The sequence below is a fragment of the Musca autumnalis genome, unplaced genomic scaffold, assembly GCF_047663935.1.
Source record: "Musca autumnalis isolate F117 unplaced genomic scaffold, ASM4766393v1 scaffold_5, whole genome shotgun sequence".
NCBI lineage: Eukaryota > Metazoa > Arthropoda > Insecta > Diptera > Muscidae > Musca > Musca autumnalis.
In genome coordinates, this window is record NW_027412088.1 from 27,442,110 (window position 1) to 27,458,296 (window position 16,187).

The window sequence follows — 16,187 nt, forward strand, 5'->3', positions numbered from 1 at the left end:
TAAGGTCTTTTATGAACAGAAGACCTGATCAAGGTTTTCTATAGACAGCAACTCTGTTCAAGGTGTTTAAGATACAGAAGACCTCTTCATGGTCTTCTATAGACAGAAGGCCCATTCAAAGACTTTTGTAGACAGAAGAATTGTTCAAGGTCTTCTATGGACAGAAGATATGTTAAAGGTCTTTTATGGACAGAAAACTTGTTCAGCTTTAAATTGCATTCACACGGATGTAGTCGATGATGCCATAAACAACTATAGTTTAAATACGGTCCTCGGAGAACATCTCTCATCTATCGCAGCCTGGGAGCATCAGCTGCCATGACAAAGCAGAGTAGCAAATTCGGTAAAACAATGTGACTAACCTTCAAAGTACCAAAATTCGACAGGTACCGTTCCATGGGGCTACATCAAAACGCCGATCTATACCTACAAATTTCTGGCGGAAAGTTTTTAGACTTAAAGAAGACTAAATACAAAATTTCCGTTATTTCGGTAAAACCTCCAAAATAACGAAAATCAAGAGGTACGCTTCTATACTGATAATTATCTTCTGGCATATTGTATAACCCCATGGAAGACTTAATAACAAATGTCAGTCTTTCGGTGGGACATTGACATCACAGCCTTCAGAATAACGAAAATCGAGAGGTACCGTTCTATGGGGGCAATATCGAAACGTGGACCTATACCGACGAATTTCATTCAGACAGGCTTTTACCTCCAACAAAGACTAAATACCAAATTTCAGTCATTTCGTTGGGTTGCTGTGGCCACAACCTTCGAAATACGGAAAATGGGGAGGTACCGTTCTATGGGGGCTATATTAAGGCGTGGACCTATACCGACAAATTTCTGGGAGAAAGTTTTATACCCCCAACAAAGACTAAGTACCAAATTTCAGCCATTTCGTTGGGTTGCTGTGGCTACAACTTTCGAAATACGGAAAATGGGGAGGTACCGTTCTATGGGGGCTATATTAAGGCGTGGACCTATACCAATAAATTTCTTGGAGAAAGTTTTATACTCCCAACAAAGATTAAGTACCAAATTTCAGCCATTTCTTTTGGTTGCTGTGGCTACAACCTTCGAAATACGGAAAATGGGGAGGTACCGTTCTATGGGGGCTATATTAAGGCGTGGACCTATACCTACAAATTTCTGGGAGAAAGTTTTATACCCCCAACAAAGACTTAATCCCAAATTTCAGCCATTTCGTTGTGATAATGAGGCTAAAATCTTCAAAATACCGAAAATCGGGTGGTACCGTTTCATGGGGGCTATATGAAGGAGTTGACCTATGCCAACAAATTTTATATGGAACGTTTAATGCCCCAAATTAAGACCAAATACCAAATTTCAGCCACTTCGGTGGGTTGCTGTGGCTACAACCTTCGAAATACGGAAAATAGGGAGGTGCCGTTCTATGGGGGCTATATTAAGGCGTGGACCTATACCGACAAATTTCTGGGAGAAAGTTTTATATCCCCAACAAAAACTAAGTAGCAAATTTCAGCCATTTCGTTGTGATAATGAGGCTAAAATCTTCAAAATACCGAAAATCGGGTGGTACTGTTGGGACTATATGAAGGCGTGGACCTATACCAACAAATTTTATATGGAACATTTAATACCCCAAATGAAGACCAAATACCAAATTTCAACCATTTCGGTGGAATATTGAGGCCACAACCTTCAAAATACCGGAAAAAGGAAGGTACCGTTCTATGGGGGCTACACTAAGACGTGGACGTATTCCGACAAATTTCATATGGAGCGTTTAGTACCCCCAATGAAGACCTAATACCAAATTTCAACCATTTCGTTGAAATATTGAGGTCACAACCTTCAAAATACCGGAAATAAGGAGGTACCGTTCTATGAGGGCTATATTAAGGCGTACACCTATACCGAAAATTTCTGCGATAAAGTTTTATACCCCCTAATGAAGACTAAGTACTAAATTTCAGCCATTTCGGTGTGATAATGAAACCAAAACTTTCAAAATACCGAAAATCGGGTGGTACCGTTCTATGGAGGCTATATCAAAACGTGGAGCGATATAGCTCATTTGCAATACCAAACATCCTAGGAGTAATAGAAACGTCTATACCAAATTACGAAGCTTTATCTTAAAAATTGCGAGCTGTATCTTGATTCAAACAGACGGACGGACATGGTTATATCGACTTAGAAGTTTACCCTGATCAAAAATATATATACTTTATAGGGTCTTCGATGAATATTTCGATGTATTACAAACAGAATGTCAAATTTAAATATACCCTCCATATTATGGTGGAGGGTATAAAAAACGAACATACACACATCTAAAAATACTATTATAACAACAACAAAGTCGGACTATTGATAGTTTGTCAGCACTAGAGCTACTCCTTATCAGCTCGTGGCATTTGGTCTTGAACACTTCATCTGGCAGCTGATCGGTTCCCGATGCCTTATTATTCTTTAGTCTACTTATTGCTGGCTTAAGAATTTTATTCCATCAACTGAGATTGGTACTGTGACCTCGTCATAGCTGTTGCTTTTTAGCAATACCTTAGAAAAATTTTCTTTCCATATTTTAAGCACGTTTTTTGTATCTGTTACCAGATAGGGACTTCGAGGACAACCAGCTGCAACAAATTTCAAAACGATTCGAGACATATCCTCAAGCTACATTTTTGTGAAAATGATGTGTGGGATCTACCCAAAGGAGTGGACAAATATAGTCCATATTGGAACCCAATATAGTCTGGTTTATTATTACAGGAAGCTACTACTTTCGAAGTAGTTTTTTGGCCAGTATTCCAAAATCGAGACCACTAGGAAGTCCTTTTTTAAAATTGAAAATTAAATGAGATTTGTTCGTTTTATTTATTTATTTTTTTCTAAGATTTACGGGCTGAGTACACATTATTATATCAAACCTGTGCGAGGAAAGTGCTTTTAAATTGTGTATTTTTTGTTTCCTTATTCACTCCAACGTATAATTTTTAACAACTCAACATTAGTCATACGCCACCCCGTATCTGCACATTCAACAACTACAGCAAAAAAATAATTATCAAACATATGAAGACCTCAAGTGCTATGTAAAGAAAAACTATTTGAGTTTAAATGAGAAAACTTTTTAATTTGCAAAACATTTGCTTCTATTTCAATTATGAAAATGAAGAGAAAATCCTGACACCCTTTATAAATAACCCGAACTTACTTCAACAGCAAACTTTGAATCGGAAAATAGTGCCAGTAATTGAAATTAAATTAGAAATTTTTATACAAGTCAAGCCATTTATCTCCCACACAGAAAGGATAACCATACCCAAATAGCTTTACACACACATACACACCCACATAATTCTCCACAAACAAACACTCTAGGAATTGTTGATTTGTTCAACTCACCTTCTTTGGGTCCACCTTTTGATAAATCATAGACTTGACGTGGATTAAGCATGTATTGGAATTTACGCAGGATACGATCACCTTGACGTCCGCCACTTTTGGGATTAACGAAAACCAACAGGGGACAGCTGCCTTCATTGGGTGGTGTCAGTTGAAAGTGTGTGGCCTGTTGTTGGGATTGTTGTTGTTGTTGGTTATTAAATTGTAGAGACGAAGAAGATTTCTGCTGTTAGTTTTTGAAATCCAGGGATGGGGAGGCATATTTACGGACAAGCAGGAGGCACGCACGCACACATATACATGTGAGGGGGAGTTACAAAGCATAAGCATTGGGCATGAGATATATATACAGACACACACACGGATACAGATGGAGACAGAAACATATGTTTTAATTAATATTTAAAATGTTATGGGACGTTAGAGGTAGTGAATGACATTGATGAGGTGTGTAAAGGGAATGAATTTAAATCTCGATTTTGTAAGTTAGAATATGTGAATGGAGGGAGACATAAAGTTATTTTGTGATGCGGGTGAGGTTGTAAGAATTCTTTTAAATGGGATTTATGTGTAGTTGTAACGGTAACAAACACACACAAACAGTGTAGGATTAAGGGGACTTATGAATGTGTTACAAAAGATGTGCTTCAAAGGGTCTTCTATAGACAGAAAACCTTTTTAACCCTCCGTTGGACACCTGGGTCTGGCCAGGCCTTTTTGACTATATATAAAAGATAGGACATCGTTACAAGGTATTTTATAGGATGAAGACCTTATTAAGGTCTTCTATGAACAGAAGGCTTGTACAACGTAATCTACAGACAGAAACCATATCAAGGTTTTATAAAGACATAAGGTCTTTTCAAGGTTTTCTATAGTCTTTCATAGAGATAAGGCCTTTGCCAGGTCTTCTCTCTAGGAAGACTTTTTCCATAGAGAACAGAAATTTGAGAGGTCTTTTTAAAGGAGAAGAACTTTCCGAAGACTTCTATGGAATGAAAATCTTTGCAAGGCCTTCTACAGACAAAATATATTTAGAAGGTCTTCTTTAGAGAGAATGCAGTTGCAATTTGATAAATAGAGATAGGCTTTGCAAGACCTTCTATAGAGAGCATGGTCTTCTATAGGAGGTTCTCCTTAGAGAGACGATCTTTGGAGAGTTATCCTATAGAGAGAAGACCTTGGCAAGGTCTTCTATAAGGAAAATACTTTTGTAGGGACTTCTATAGAGAAGGGTCTCCTGGGTCTGTGAAGAGAAGCCTTTTTAAAACTCCGAATATTTCTTCAGGGTGTTCTATAAACAGACGACCTTTTTAGATTTTCTATAGGCAAAAGACCGGGTCAAGGTTTTCTAGAGCCAAAAAGGTCTGTTGAAGGTCTTATATAAACAGAATACCTATTCAAGGTCTTCTATGGACAAAATACTGTTCAAGGTCTTCTATATATCGAAGACCTGTTCGAGGTTTTCTGCAGACGGAAGGCCTGTAGAAGGTCTTCTAAGGAGAAAAGACATGTTCAATGCCTTCTAGAGACCGACAACGTCTTCAAGGAGAGAGACCGACAACGTCTTCAAGAAGACCTGTTCAAAGTCATCTTTGCAAAAGATGATCTCTTCGAGGTCTTCTGTGTACCGAAGACCTGTTCGAGGTCTTCTGTGTATCGAAGACCTGTTCGAGGTCTTTTTGGTCAAAAGAACTGTTTAAGGTCTTCTATGGACAAAATACCTGTTCGAGGTATTCTGTAGACAGAATGTCTTCTATAGACCGAAGAATTGTTTACGGTCTTTAATAGACCAAAGACCTGTTCAAGGTCTTCTATAGACCGACGACCCGTTCAAGGTCTCCATAGACAGAAGATTTGTTCAAAGTTTTCTATGGACAAAATATCTTTTAGAGGTCTTCTGTAGACAGAAGATATGTTCAAGGTCTTCTATATACCGAAGACCTTTTCAAGGTTTTCTTTAGACAGAAGGTCTGTTGAAGATCTTCTATGGAGAAACGACCTGTTCAAAGTCTTCTATAGACCGACAACATCTTCAAGGTATTCTATGGACAGGAGACCTGTTTAAGGTCTTCCTTGGAAAAGAGGACCTCTTCGAGGTCTTCTGTCGACCGCAGACCTGTTCGAGGTCTTTTTTGGACAAAAGAACTGTTCAAGGTCTTCTATGGACAAACTACCTGTTCGAGATTTTCTATAGACAGAAGGCCTGTAGAAGGTCTTCGATGGAGAAAAGACCTGTTGAAAGTCTTCTATAGACCGACAACATGTTCAAGGTATTCTATGGACAGCAGACCTGTTCAAGGTCTCCTTTGGAAAAGAGGACCTCTTCGAGGTCTTCTGTGGACCGTAGACTTGTTCGAGATCTTTTTTGGACAAAAGAATTGTTCAAGGTCTATGGACAAAAGACCTGTTCGAGGTCTTCTGTAGACAGAAGGTTTCTATAGACCGAAGAATTGTTTACGGTCTTCAATAGACCAAAGACCTGTTCAAGGTCTTCTATAGACAGAAAATCTGTTCAAGGTCTTCTATGGACAAAATATCTTTTCGAGGTCTTCAGTAGATAGAAGATCTGTTCAAGGTCTTCTATATACCGAAGACCTTTTCAAGTTGGTCTTTAGACAGAAGGCCTGTTGAAGGTCTTCTATGGAGAAACGACCTGTTCAAGGTCTTCTATAGACCGACAACATGTTCAAGGTTTTCTATGGAAAAGAGGACCTCTTCAATGGACAATGGACAATGGATAAAAGACGTGTTCAAGGTCTTCTATGGACAAAATACCTGTTCAAGGTCTTCTATGGACAAAAGACCTGTTCGAGGTCTTCTGTAGACAGAAGGTCTTCTATAGACCGAAGATCTGTTTACGGTTTTCAATAGACCAAATACTTGTTCAAGTTCTTCTATAGACCGACGACCTGTTCAGGGTCTTCCATAGACTGAAGATCTGGTCAAGGTCCTCTATGGACAAAAGACCTGTTCAAGGTCTTCTATAGACCGACGACCTGTTGAAAGCCTTCTATGGACAGAAGACCTGTTCAAGGTCCTTTTTGTACAAAAGACCTCTTCAAGGTCTTCTATAGTTAGAAGACTTGTTCAAGGTCTTCTATGGACAAAAGACCTGGTCAAGGTCTTCTATGGACAAAAGGCCTCTTTGAGGTCTTCTGTGGACCTGTTCAAGGTCTTCTATAGACCGACGGCCTGTTCAAGGTCTTCTATAGAAGAAGACCTGTTCAATATATTCTATGGACAAAAGACCTGTGCAATGACTTCTTGGACAGTATATCTGTTCAAGGTGTTCCATGGACAAAAGACCTGTTGACAGAAGACATATGGACAGAAGACCTGTTCTTCGAAGTTTTCTGCGGACCGAAGACCTGTTCGAATATATGTTCAAGGTCTTCTATAGACCGACGACCTGTTGAAAGCCTTCTATGGACAGAAGACCTGTTCAAGGTCCTTTTGGTACAAAAGACCTCTTCAAGGTCTTCTATAGATAGAAGACTTGTTTAAGGTCTTCTATGGACAAAAGACCTGGTCAAGGTCTTCTATGGACAAAAGGCCTCTTTGAGGTCTTCTGTGGACCTGTTCAAGGTCTTCTATAGTCCGACGGCCTGTTCAAGGTCTTCTATAGAAGAAGACCTGTTCAAGATATTCTATGGACAAAAGACCTGTGCAATGACTTCTTGGATAGAATATCTGTTCAAGGTGTTCCATGGACAAAAGACCTGTTGACAAAAGACATATGGACAGAAGACCTGTTCTTCGAAGTTTTCTGCGGACCGAAGACCAGTTCGAATATATGTTCAAGGTCTTCTATAGACCGACGACCTGTTGAAAGCCTTCTATGGACAGAAGACCTGTTCAAGGTCCTTTTTGTACAAAAGACCTCTTCAAGGTCTTCTATAGATAGAAGACTTGTTCAAGGTCTTCTATGGACAAAAGACCTCGTCAAGGTCTTCTATGGACAAAAGGCCTCTTTGAGGTCTTCTGTGGACCTGTTCAAGGTCTTCTATAGACCGACGGCCTGTTCAAGGTCTTCTATAGAAGAAGACCTGTTCAAGATATTCTATGGACAAAAGACCTGTGCAATGACTTCTTGGACAGAATATCTGTTCAAGGTGTTCCATGGACAAAAGACCTGTTGACAGAGGACATATGGACAGAAGACCTGTTCTTCGAAGTTTTTTGCGGACCGAAGACCTGTTCGAATATAGAAAGAATATCTTTTTAAGATCTTCTACAGATAGAAGACTTTCTGTATTCCTGTTCAAGGTATTCCATGGACAAAAGACCTGTTGACAGAAGACATATGGACAGAAGACCTGTTCGTCGAAGTTTTCTGCGGACCGAAGACCTGTTCGAATATAGAAAGAATATCTTTTTAAGATCTTCTACAGATAGAAGACTTTCTTCTACAGACAGAATATGTGTTCTAGGTCTTGTGTTCTAGGTCGGAATAATTTTCTAAGGTAAACCATAGCCAGAAGTCCTTCTCAAAGTCTTCTATGGACAGAATACAGATAAACAGAAGACCTCTTGAGATCTTCTCTAGACAGCAGATCCCTTGAAATATTTTATAGGAAGAGAACCGCTTGAGGCCTTCTTTATACAGACGACATCTGGAGGTTTTGCATAGACAGAAGATCGAGAAGAGGAAGTCTTCAGACTATTGAAGTCTCAATAAGTCTTTTTTTCTATAGAATACCTCAAGAGATATTCTGTCTATAGAAAAACACCTCTTGAGAAGACAGAAGATCTCTGGACGGAACATCTCTTTAGATATTCTATAGAAAGAGGACCTCTTGAGGTCTAGACAGAAAATGTCTTGAGATATTCTATAGAAAGGACCTCTTGAGGTCTTCTGTCTTTAGACCGACGATGTGTTGAAGTCTTTTATATACAGACGCCCTCTTGAGGTCTTATTTATACAGACGACATCTGGAGGTAGAAGACCTCAAAAAGTCTTCTGTCTATAGAAGACCTCAAGAGATCTTCTGTCTAAAGCAAACCACAAGAAACCCTCTTGAAAAGACAGAATACCTTGAGGTCTTCTCAAGGCAGAAGATCTCTTGAGATCATCTATAGAAAGAAGGCATGTTGAGGTCTACTATAGATAGAAGACTGTTTGAAGTATTCTATAGAAAGAAGATCTCTTGATATCTACTGTAGAGAAGACATCTTGAGATCATATTTAAACAGAAAACTTCCCAAGTTACTGACAGAAGACTTGTTGAGGTGTTCTGTATATAGAACGATGAAGATGATGAGTATTGCTCAACGTCTCCTATAAACAGAAGACCTCTTCACGTTCTTGTATGGTCAGAATACTTGTACAGAAGACCTGTTCAAGGTCTATAGACGGATTACATTTTCAAGATCTTTTATAGATAGGCCTTCTTTAAACATAAGGTCTTCTATAGGTAGAAGAGCTTCTTCTTCTTCTACAGGTAGAATCTTGATCAAGTTATACCTGTCCAAGGTCTTCCATAGTCAGAAGACATGTACTTATTTGGACAGAAGACCTGTTCAAGGTCTTTTATATAAAAGATCTATTGAATGATTAGTTCAAGGTCCTCGATAAATAGAACCTCTTCTGCTAAGGGTCCTTTATATCTAAAAAACCTCTTGAAGGTCTTTTATCGACAGAAGATCTGTGCAAGGTCTTACCTGTTCAAGATCGTTTATAGACAGAAGACCTTTCCAAGGTCTTTTATATGCAGATCTTATGTATCCTATAGTCAGCCTATTTTTAAAGGAGTTATATAGCCAGAAGAAGTTTTTAAAAATCTCTTATATAAGGTCTCCTTTAATATATAATTGTTCCACAAACATTCCAAGCGGGACAAGGGAGACTTCTCTAATATCAATGAGTGTACCCCGATTCATATTCGGGTAAGGCGGGTGTGCATACCATTGCACCCGGTGGCTCACATAGGGTCACCTATATAGCCTATAAAAGATCATATAAAAGTGTTCGAGGCCTTTTTAGGGCATCCTATGGCCGGAAGAACTTTTTAAAATCTCCTATAGTCTGAAGACCTTTTAAAGCTTTTCTATAACCGGAAGACCTTGTTAGGGTCATCGGTATTCAATTGACATTTTTAAGGTAATATATGGCCTGAATACATACGTTTAAGGTCTCCTATATAGCCAATTAAAGGTGTTCGAGATCTTTTAAGGCTTCCTCTAGCCGGAAGAATTTTTTAAGGTCTCCTATAGTCTGAAGACCTCTCAAAGTTTTTCAATAACCCGAAGATCTTTTTAAGGTCTTCGATAGCCAATAGAAGTAAGGTATCATATGGCTTGAATATATTTTCAAGGTCTCCTATAGCCAGAATAGTATAAAAAGGGTAGCGAATTTTGTAGAGCGCCACCTGGTGGTCAAAAGTTAAACATGAATGGGTGTTGCCAATGATAATAACAAAGATACAGACTAATAGTTGGTCTTGTCATTGATAATAGTAAAGACACAATCTAAAAGTTGGAATATCAGCTATGTTCTGCTATTGATCACTAGGTCGTGTGTGGTATGATGGCGTTGCCATATCTGAATTTTAGTATGTTCAAAAACTAATTACCAGGTGAAGCTCCACAAAACTCTGCACGCCCTTTTTATACAACTTGCCGGAAGGCCTTTTGAAGGACTTCTATAGCCAGAAGACCTTTTGAAGGACTTCTATAGCCAAAGACCTTTTGAATGTCTTCTGTAACCAGAAAAACTTTTAACCCGAAGTCCTTTTTAAGGTTACCTGTACCCAAAATACATGTAGATCTTCTGTATCCTATAGTCAGAATATTTTTTAAAGGAGTTATATAAACAAAAGAACTTTTTAGAAATCTTGTATATAAAGTCTCCTAAATAGCCCATAAAAACCTTATAAAGGTGTTCGAGACCTTTTTAGGGCTTCCTATGGCCGGAAGAGCATTTTAAAGTCTCCTATAGTCTGAAGACCGGAAGACCTTTTTAAGGTCATCGATATCCAGTAGACATTTTTAAGGTATTATATGGCCTGAATATATTTTTTAAGATCTTCTATATAGCATATGAAAGGCGTTCGAGATTATTAAGGCTTCCTATACCCGGAAGAATTTTTTAAGATCTCCTATAGTCTGAAGACCGTTCAAAGGTTTTCTAAAACCAGAAGACCTTTTTAAGGTTTTAAATAGCCAACAGAGGCAAGGTATCATATGACCTGAATATATTTTAAAGATCTCCTATAGCCAGAGTAGTGTAAAAGGGGGGTACAGAATTTTGTGGAGCGCCCCATGGTGGTCAAAAGTTGAACGTGAATGGGTGTTGCCAATGATAATAACAAAGACACAGACCAAAAGTTGGTCTTGTCATTGATAATAGTAAAGACACAATCCAAAGGTTGAATATCAGCTATGTTCAACTATTGATCACTAGATGGTGTGTGGTAGGATGGCATTGCCATATCTGAATTTTAGTATGTTCAAAAACTAATCATCAGATGGTGCTCCACAAAATTCTGCACCCCCTTTTTTACAACTAGCCAGAAGGCCTTTTGAAGGACTTCTATAGCCAAAAGACCTTTTGAATGTCTCCTGTAACTAGAAAATCTTTTATACCGAAGTCCTTTTTAAGGTTACCTATAGCCAAAATACATTTTTAATAGTCTGAAGACCGTTCAAAGGTTTTCTAAAACCAGAAGACCTTTTTAAGATCTTCGATAGCCAATAGAGGTAAGGTATCATATTACCTGAATATATTTTAAAGGTCTCCTATAGCCAGAGTAGTATAAAAAGGGATTCAAAAGTTGAACGTGAATGGGTGTTGCCAATGATAATAACAAAGACACAGACCAAAAGTTGGTCTTGTCACCGATAGTAGTAAAGACACAATCCAAAGGTTGAATACCAGCTATGTTCAACTACTGATCACTAGGTGGTGTGTGTGTGTGGTAGAATGGCATTGTCATATCTGAATTTTAGTATGTTCAAAAACTTATCACAAGGTGTCGCTCCACAAAATTCTGCACCCCATTTTTATACTACTAGCCAGAAGGCCTTTTGAAGGACTTCTATAGCCAAAAGACCTTTTGAATGTCGCCTGTAGCCAGAAAATCTTTTATACCGAAGTCCTTTTTAAGATTACCTATACCCAAAATACATTTTTAATAGTCTGAAGACCTTTCAAAGGTTTTCTATAACCAGAAGACCTTTTTAAGGTCTTCGATAGCCAATAGATATATCCTGAACATATTTTTAAGGTCTCCTATATTCAGAGTAGTATAAAAAGGGGGTACCGAATTTTGTGGAGCGCCCCATGGTGGTCAAAAGTTGACCATGAATGGGTGTTGCCAATGATAATAACAAAGACAAATACTAAAAGTTGGTCTTGTCATTGATAATAGTAAAGACATAAGCCAAAGGTTGAATATCAGCTATGTTCACCTATTGATCACTAGGTGGTGTGTGGTACGATGGCGTTGTCATATCTGAATTTTAGTATGTTCAAAAACTAATCACCAGATGGTGCTCCACAAAATTCTGCATCCCCTTTTTATACAACTAGCCAGAAGGCCTTTTGAAGCACTTCTATAGCTAAAAGACCTTTTGAATGTCTTCTGTAACCAGAAAAACTTTTAACCCGAAGTCATTTACGGCTGGAAGACCTTTTAAACGGTTCTTTCATATCTCCGATATATTTATGTTTGTTATTTTGGCAAACTTTAAAGCTTTCTTTAGCATTAATTATGTACATTTGTATGCATGGCTGTGTTAAATAGTTTAAAGTGTAGCATTGTGCGATAAGCTTTATAGCGCAATCTTTTGTTGTTTTTTTCAACAAAGACAAACATTTCCATTTACCTTATTCGCTTGATTAACTGAACGTTGACGATCCAATACTGCCGGGCATATTGAGGTGGGTGGTATTATCAATTCTGCAAATTCGCCCAGTGAACATTCCTTTTTGACGGAGGAGGCACAACGATTGTGAAGCTATAAAGAAAACGGGAAAGAATGAAAACCATCAAGAACAAAGTTAAATTCATTTAAGATAAGCTTATTTTTTAAATAGAATTTTATCAATGACAACAAATAACAGTTATTCGGAATTGAAGAAAAAAACACAAGAAAGAAAAGAATTCATTTAAATTCAATGAATTTTCATTATCGCAATTTTTTAATCAGCCGTGTACAAAATATTTAGTTTACTTTGCATAGTGGTTGTTGTTGTTGCAGTTTTGTGTTTGTTATTGAATACACGTGTCAAATTGATTTAATCATTTCTATGGAAAATTCCAGCCTACACAACGAAGGAGATTATTATTCGATGAAAGGACAATTTAACATAGAAATGGACTATTAATTAAGATTTTTAAATAGTGAAAAAAATGGGTGACGTAGGGGATGGAAGATACCACGCAACGGTCCTGGTTTTAACATGGCAAAGTCCAGGATTTATCTTGGTCCCTCTTTCATCCCAAGTGAACACTGACCTCCACGTGGTGTCACCTGGGGAACTGCCTTTAACACCCGTTAAAGGTAGTGAGCTAACATGTGCCGCGCGTTCACCCATAAGCCGGGTTAGTAACCATCCCCTAGAAAAAACAGCCTACTGTGAAAAAAACGAAAAAAAAAGAAAAACAAACCCCTCTAAAGTTGGCGAACCCCGCAAACGTTTTAAGGACCATGATCTGCGAATCTGCACCTGGAATGTTCGCACTCTTTATAGAGAAGGTGCAGTCTTCGCATTGGCAGACATACTTGAAAAGTACAAGGCCGATATTACTGCCATACAGGAAATACGATGGATTGGGAAAGGCGTCACATCAACACCTAAAGGTGACGCACTGTATTATAGCTGCCATGACGTAAAGCATGAGTTTGGTTGTGGATTCGTAGTTAGTCGGAGACTAAAACATCTGGTATCCAGCTTCACCCCAGTGAATGAAAGACTTGCTGCAATTCGAATAAAAGCTAAATTCTTTAACATCAGCTTTATTTGCGCTCATTCTCCCACTGAAGAAGAGGACGAACAGACCATAGATATATTTTACGAGCCCTTAGAAGAAACATATGCCCGTTGCCCTGCCCATGACATTAAAATCATTCTAGGCGATTTTAATGCCAAAATTGGAAAGGAGAATATCTTTGGCCCAACAGTCGGGAAATTCAGTCTCCACAGTGAAACATCTGACAATGGTATGAGACTGATAGACTTTGCAGCTGCAAAAAACATGGTAGTTAGCAGTACCAGATTTAATCATGTCGATATTCATAAGGGCACCTGGCTGTCTCCAGATCAGAAAACAAGAAAGCAAATTGGTCATGTTGTGATAGATGGAAGACATTCATAGAGCGTGTTGGATGTACGATCGTTCCGAGGCGCAAACATTGATTCGGACCACTACCTTGTTGCAGCAAAGGTACGCACCTGCTAAAACGTAGCAAACAAAGTACGAACAGACACAACACGAAAGTTAGACATCGGTAAGCTGCAATCACAACAGATAGCCACAGCATATTCCACTCAACAAGCCCAATTGCTTAATCAAAGCACTCCTCGTCCCGATAACGTATCAGCGCAATGGCAAAGCATAGCCCACTCCATGTTAACAGCCGCAAAATCCATACTTGGATACCAGAGACCTCCACCAAGGAATCCATGGTATGATCAGGAGTGTCGTGCTGCCACCTAAGAGAAAAATGCGGCATATAGGGCTTCTTTACAATCCGTAGCAACGCGTAGCGCACGAGAGATATATCGGGAGAAAAGGAGAGAGGAGAAACGTCTTTTCCGCAGGAAAAAGAGAGAGATGGAAAAGCGGGAGTGTGAAAAAATAGAGATGTACAGGAGCCAGAATGAAGTCCGAAAATTCTACCAAAGAGTCAAGCATCAAACTGATGGCTTTGGTACAGGCACATCCTCCTGTAGAGACCAGCAAGGTGATTTGGTAACTGATACAGATAGTGTACTCAGGACATGGAAAGAACATTTTTCAAATCTGTTGGTATCCAATAGCAGCGAAGACGACGAAGATACCACAGTCCCAATCCCAGAAGATGGTATTGAATGTATACCGCCCAGCCAAGATGAGGTAAAGACAGCAATAAATCGGCTGAAGAATAATAAGGCAGCAGGGGCCGATGGCTTACCAGCCGAGCTGTTCAAAACCGGAGGCGACACGCTGATAAGGTGTATTCATCAGCTAGTTAGCACCATCTGGCAGGAAGAACGAGTACCCGATGATTGGTACCTGAGTATCCTGTGCCCCGTCCACAAGAAGGGAGATAAGACTGTATGCTCTAACTATAGAGGCATACGACTACTCCCTATTGCCTACAAGATCGTGTCAGGGATATTGTGCGAACGACTAAAGCCAATGGTCAACGAGATAATTGGACCATACCAATGCGGCTTTAGACCTGGCAAGTCCACCATTGACCAGATATTTACCCTGCTGCAAATCCTGGAGAAGACCCAAGAGATGCAGATCGACAACTACCACCTTTTTGTCGATTATAAAGCAGCCTTCGACAGCCCGATGCGTTCAAAGGTATTCCAAGCCATGTCTGAATGGTATGGTCTGTCTGAACGGTATGGTATCCCCGCAAAACTCATCCGGCTTTTTAAAATGACTTTAACTGACACGAGGTCCTCAGTTAAAATAGGAAAGAACCTCTTCGAAGAGTTTGGTACCAAAAGAGGTTTCAGACAAGGAGACAGCCTTTCGTGTGACCTCTTCAACATCCTGCTGGAAAAGGTTATACGAGAGGCAAACGTCAAAAGAAGTGGCACAATCTACACCAATAGTCACATCTTAATTGCTTATGCTGAAGATATAGACATCATGGGCCGATCAGTAAAAGAAGTAACTGATACCTTTATAAAGGTCGAAGGAGATTCTGCTAAAGTGGGTCTGGCGGTAAACGGTGAGAAGACCAAGTTGATGGTGTCGACGCGCAATGCGTCCATTGAGCTCGGACCGACTGTGGAAGTTGGTTCCAATAATATTGAGGTAGTAAAAGACTTCGTCTACCTCGGCGCCTCCGTAAACACAACAAACGACATCAGTTGTGAAATAAAAAGAAGAATTGTATTGGCCAACAGATGCTACTTTGGTTTAAGTAAGCAGTTTAAAAACAAAGCCACATCTCGTCAAACAAAAATAACGCTCTACAAAACACTGATACTACCCGTGCTGATGTATGGCTCCGAAGCCTGGGTACTTGCGCAAACAGACATGGCAGTGCTTTGTGTGTTTGAGAGAAAAATTCTTCGAAAGATCTACGGACCAATCTGCGTTGACGGTGAATATCGACGTCACATGAACCACGAGCTCTATCTGATATACAACGACATCAATATTGTTAAACGTATCGAGATGCAGCGATTGCGTTGGCTAGGCCATATCATAAGAATGAGCGATGATGAACCCGCTAAAAAGGCGTATGAATACATGCCACATGGCGGTGCACGCAGAATTGGCAGGCCAAGGAATAGATGGCGCAAACAAGTGGATGATGAGATGAAAAGGCGCGGTATTCCAGAGTGCAAAGCAACAAATAGAGAGGAATGGAGATCTCTTCTTAGTTCGGCCTATAGAACAAATGTTCTGTAATGGGCCAGCTAAGTAAGTAAGTAAGTAAATAGTGAAAATTGTATACATTTTATGGGAGAAGTTGCGTAGGTTAAAGAAGACCAGAAAACATTTTTATTGAAGATCAGAAGACACCCTTTTTGATAGAGGAAGAGAAGTCTATCTACAAAAGATAAAAGTTGCTTTTGCAGAGGAAGGCATTTCATTCAGAATCTA

The 16,187-nt window shown here is 39.3% G+C and overlaps 1 protein-coding gene across 6 annotated transcripts in view; it reads right to left on the reverse strand.

The window, feature by feature from the left end:
- The window catches only part of Dgk (diacyl glycerol kinase 1), a 410,387-nt gene that overhangs the window by 36,827 nt on the left and 357,373 nt on the right, over window positions 1-16,187 (reverse strand). For 3 of the 6 annotated variants that reach the window (XM_073990828.1, XM_073990824.1, XM_073990825.1), the window contains 2 exons: window positions 12,235-12,366; window positions 3,406-3,631 (listed from right to left, as the gene is read on the reverse strand). In XM_073990828.1, coding sequence (XP_073846929.1) covers window positions 3,406-3,631; window positions 12,235-12,366 — 358 coding nt within the window. The remainder of the gene's footprint in view (window positions 1-3,405; window positions 3,632-12,234; window positions 12,367-16,187) is intronic. The other 3 variants (XM_073990829.1, XM_073990827.1, XM_073990826.1) reach the window with 2 other exon arrangements.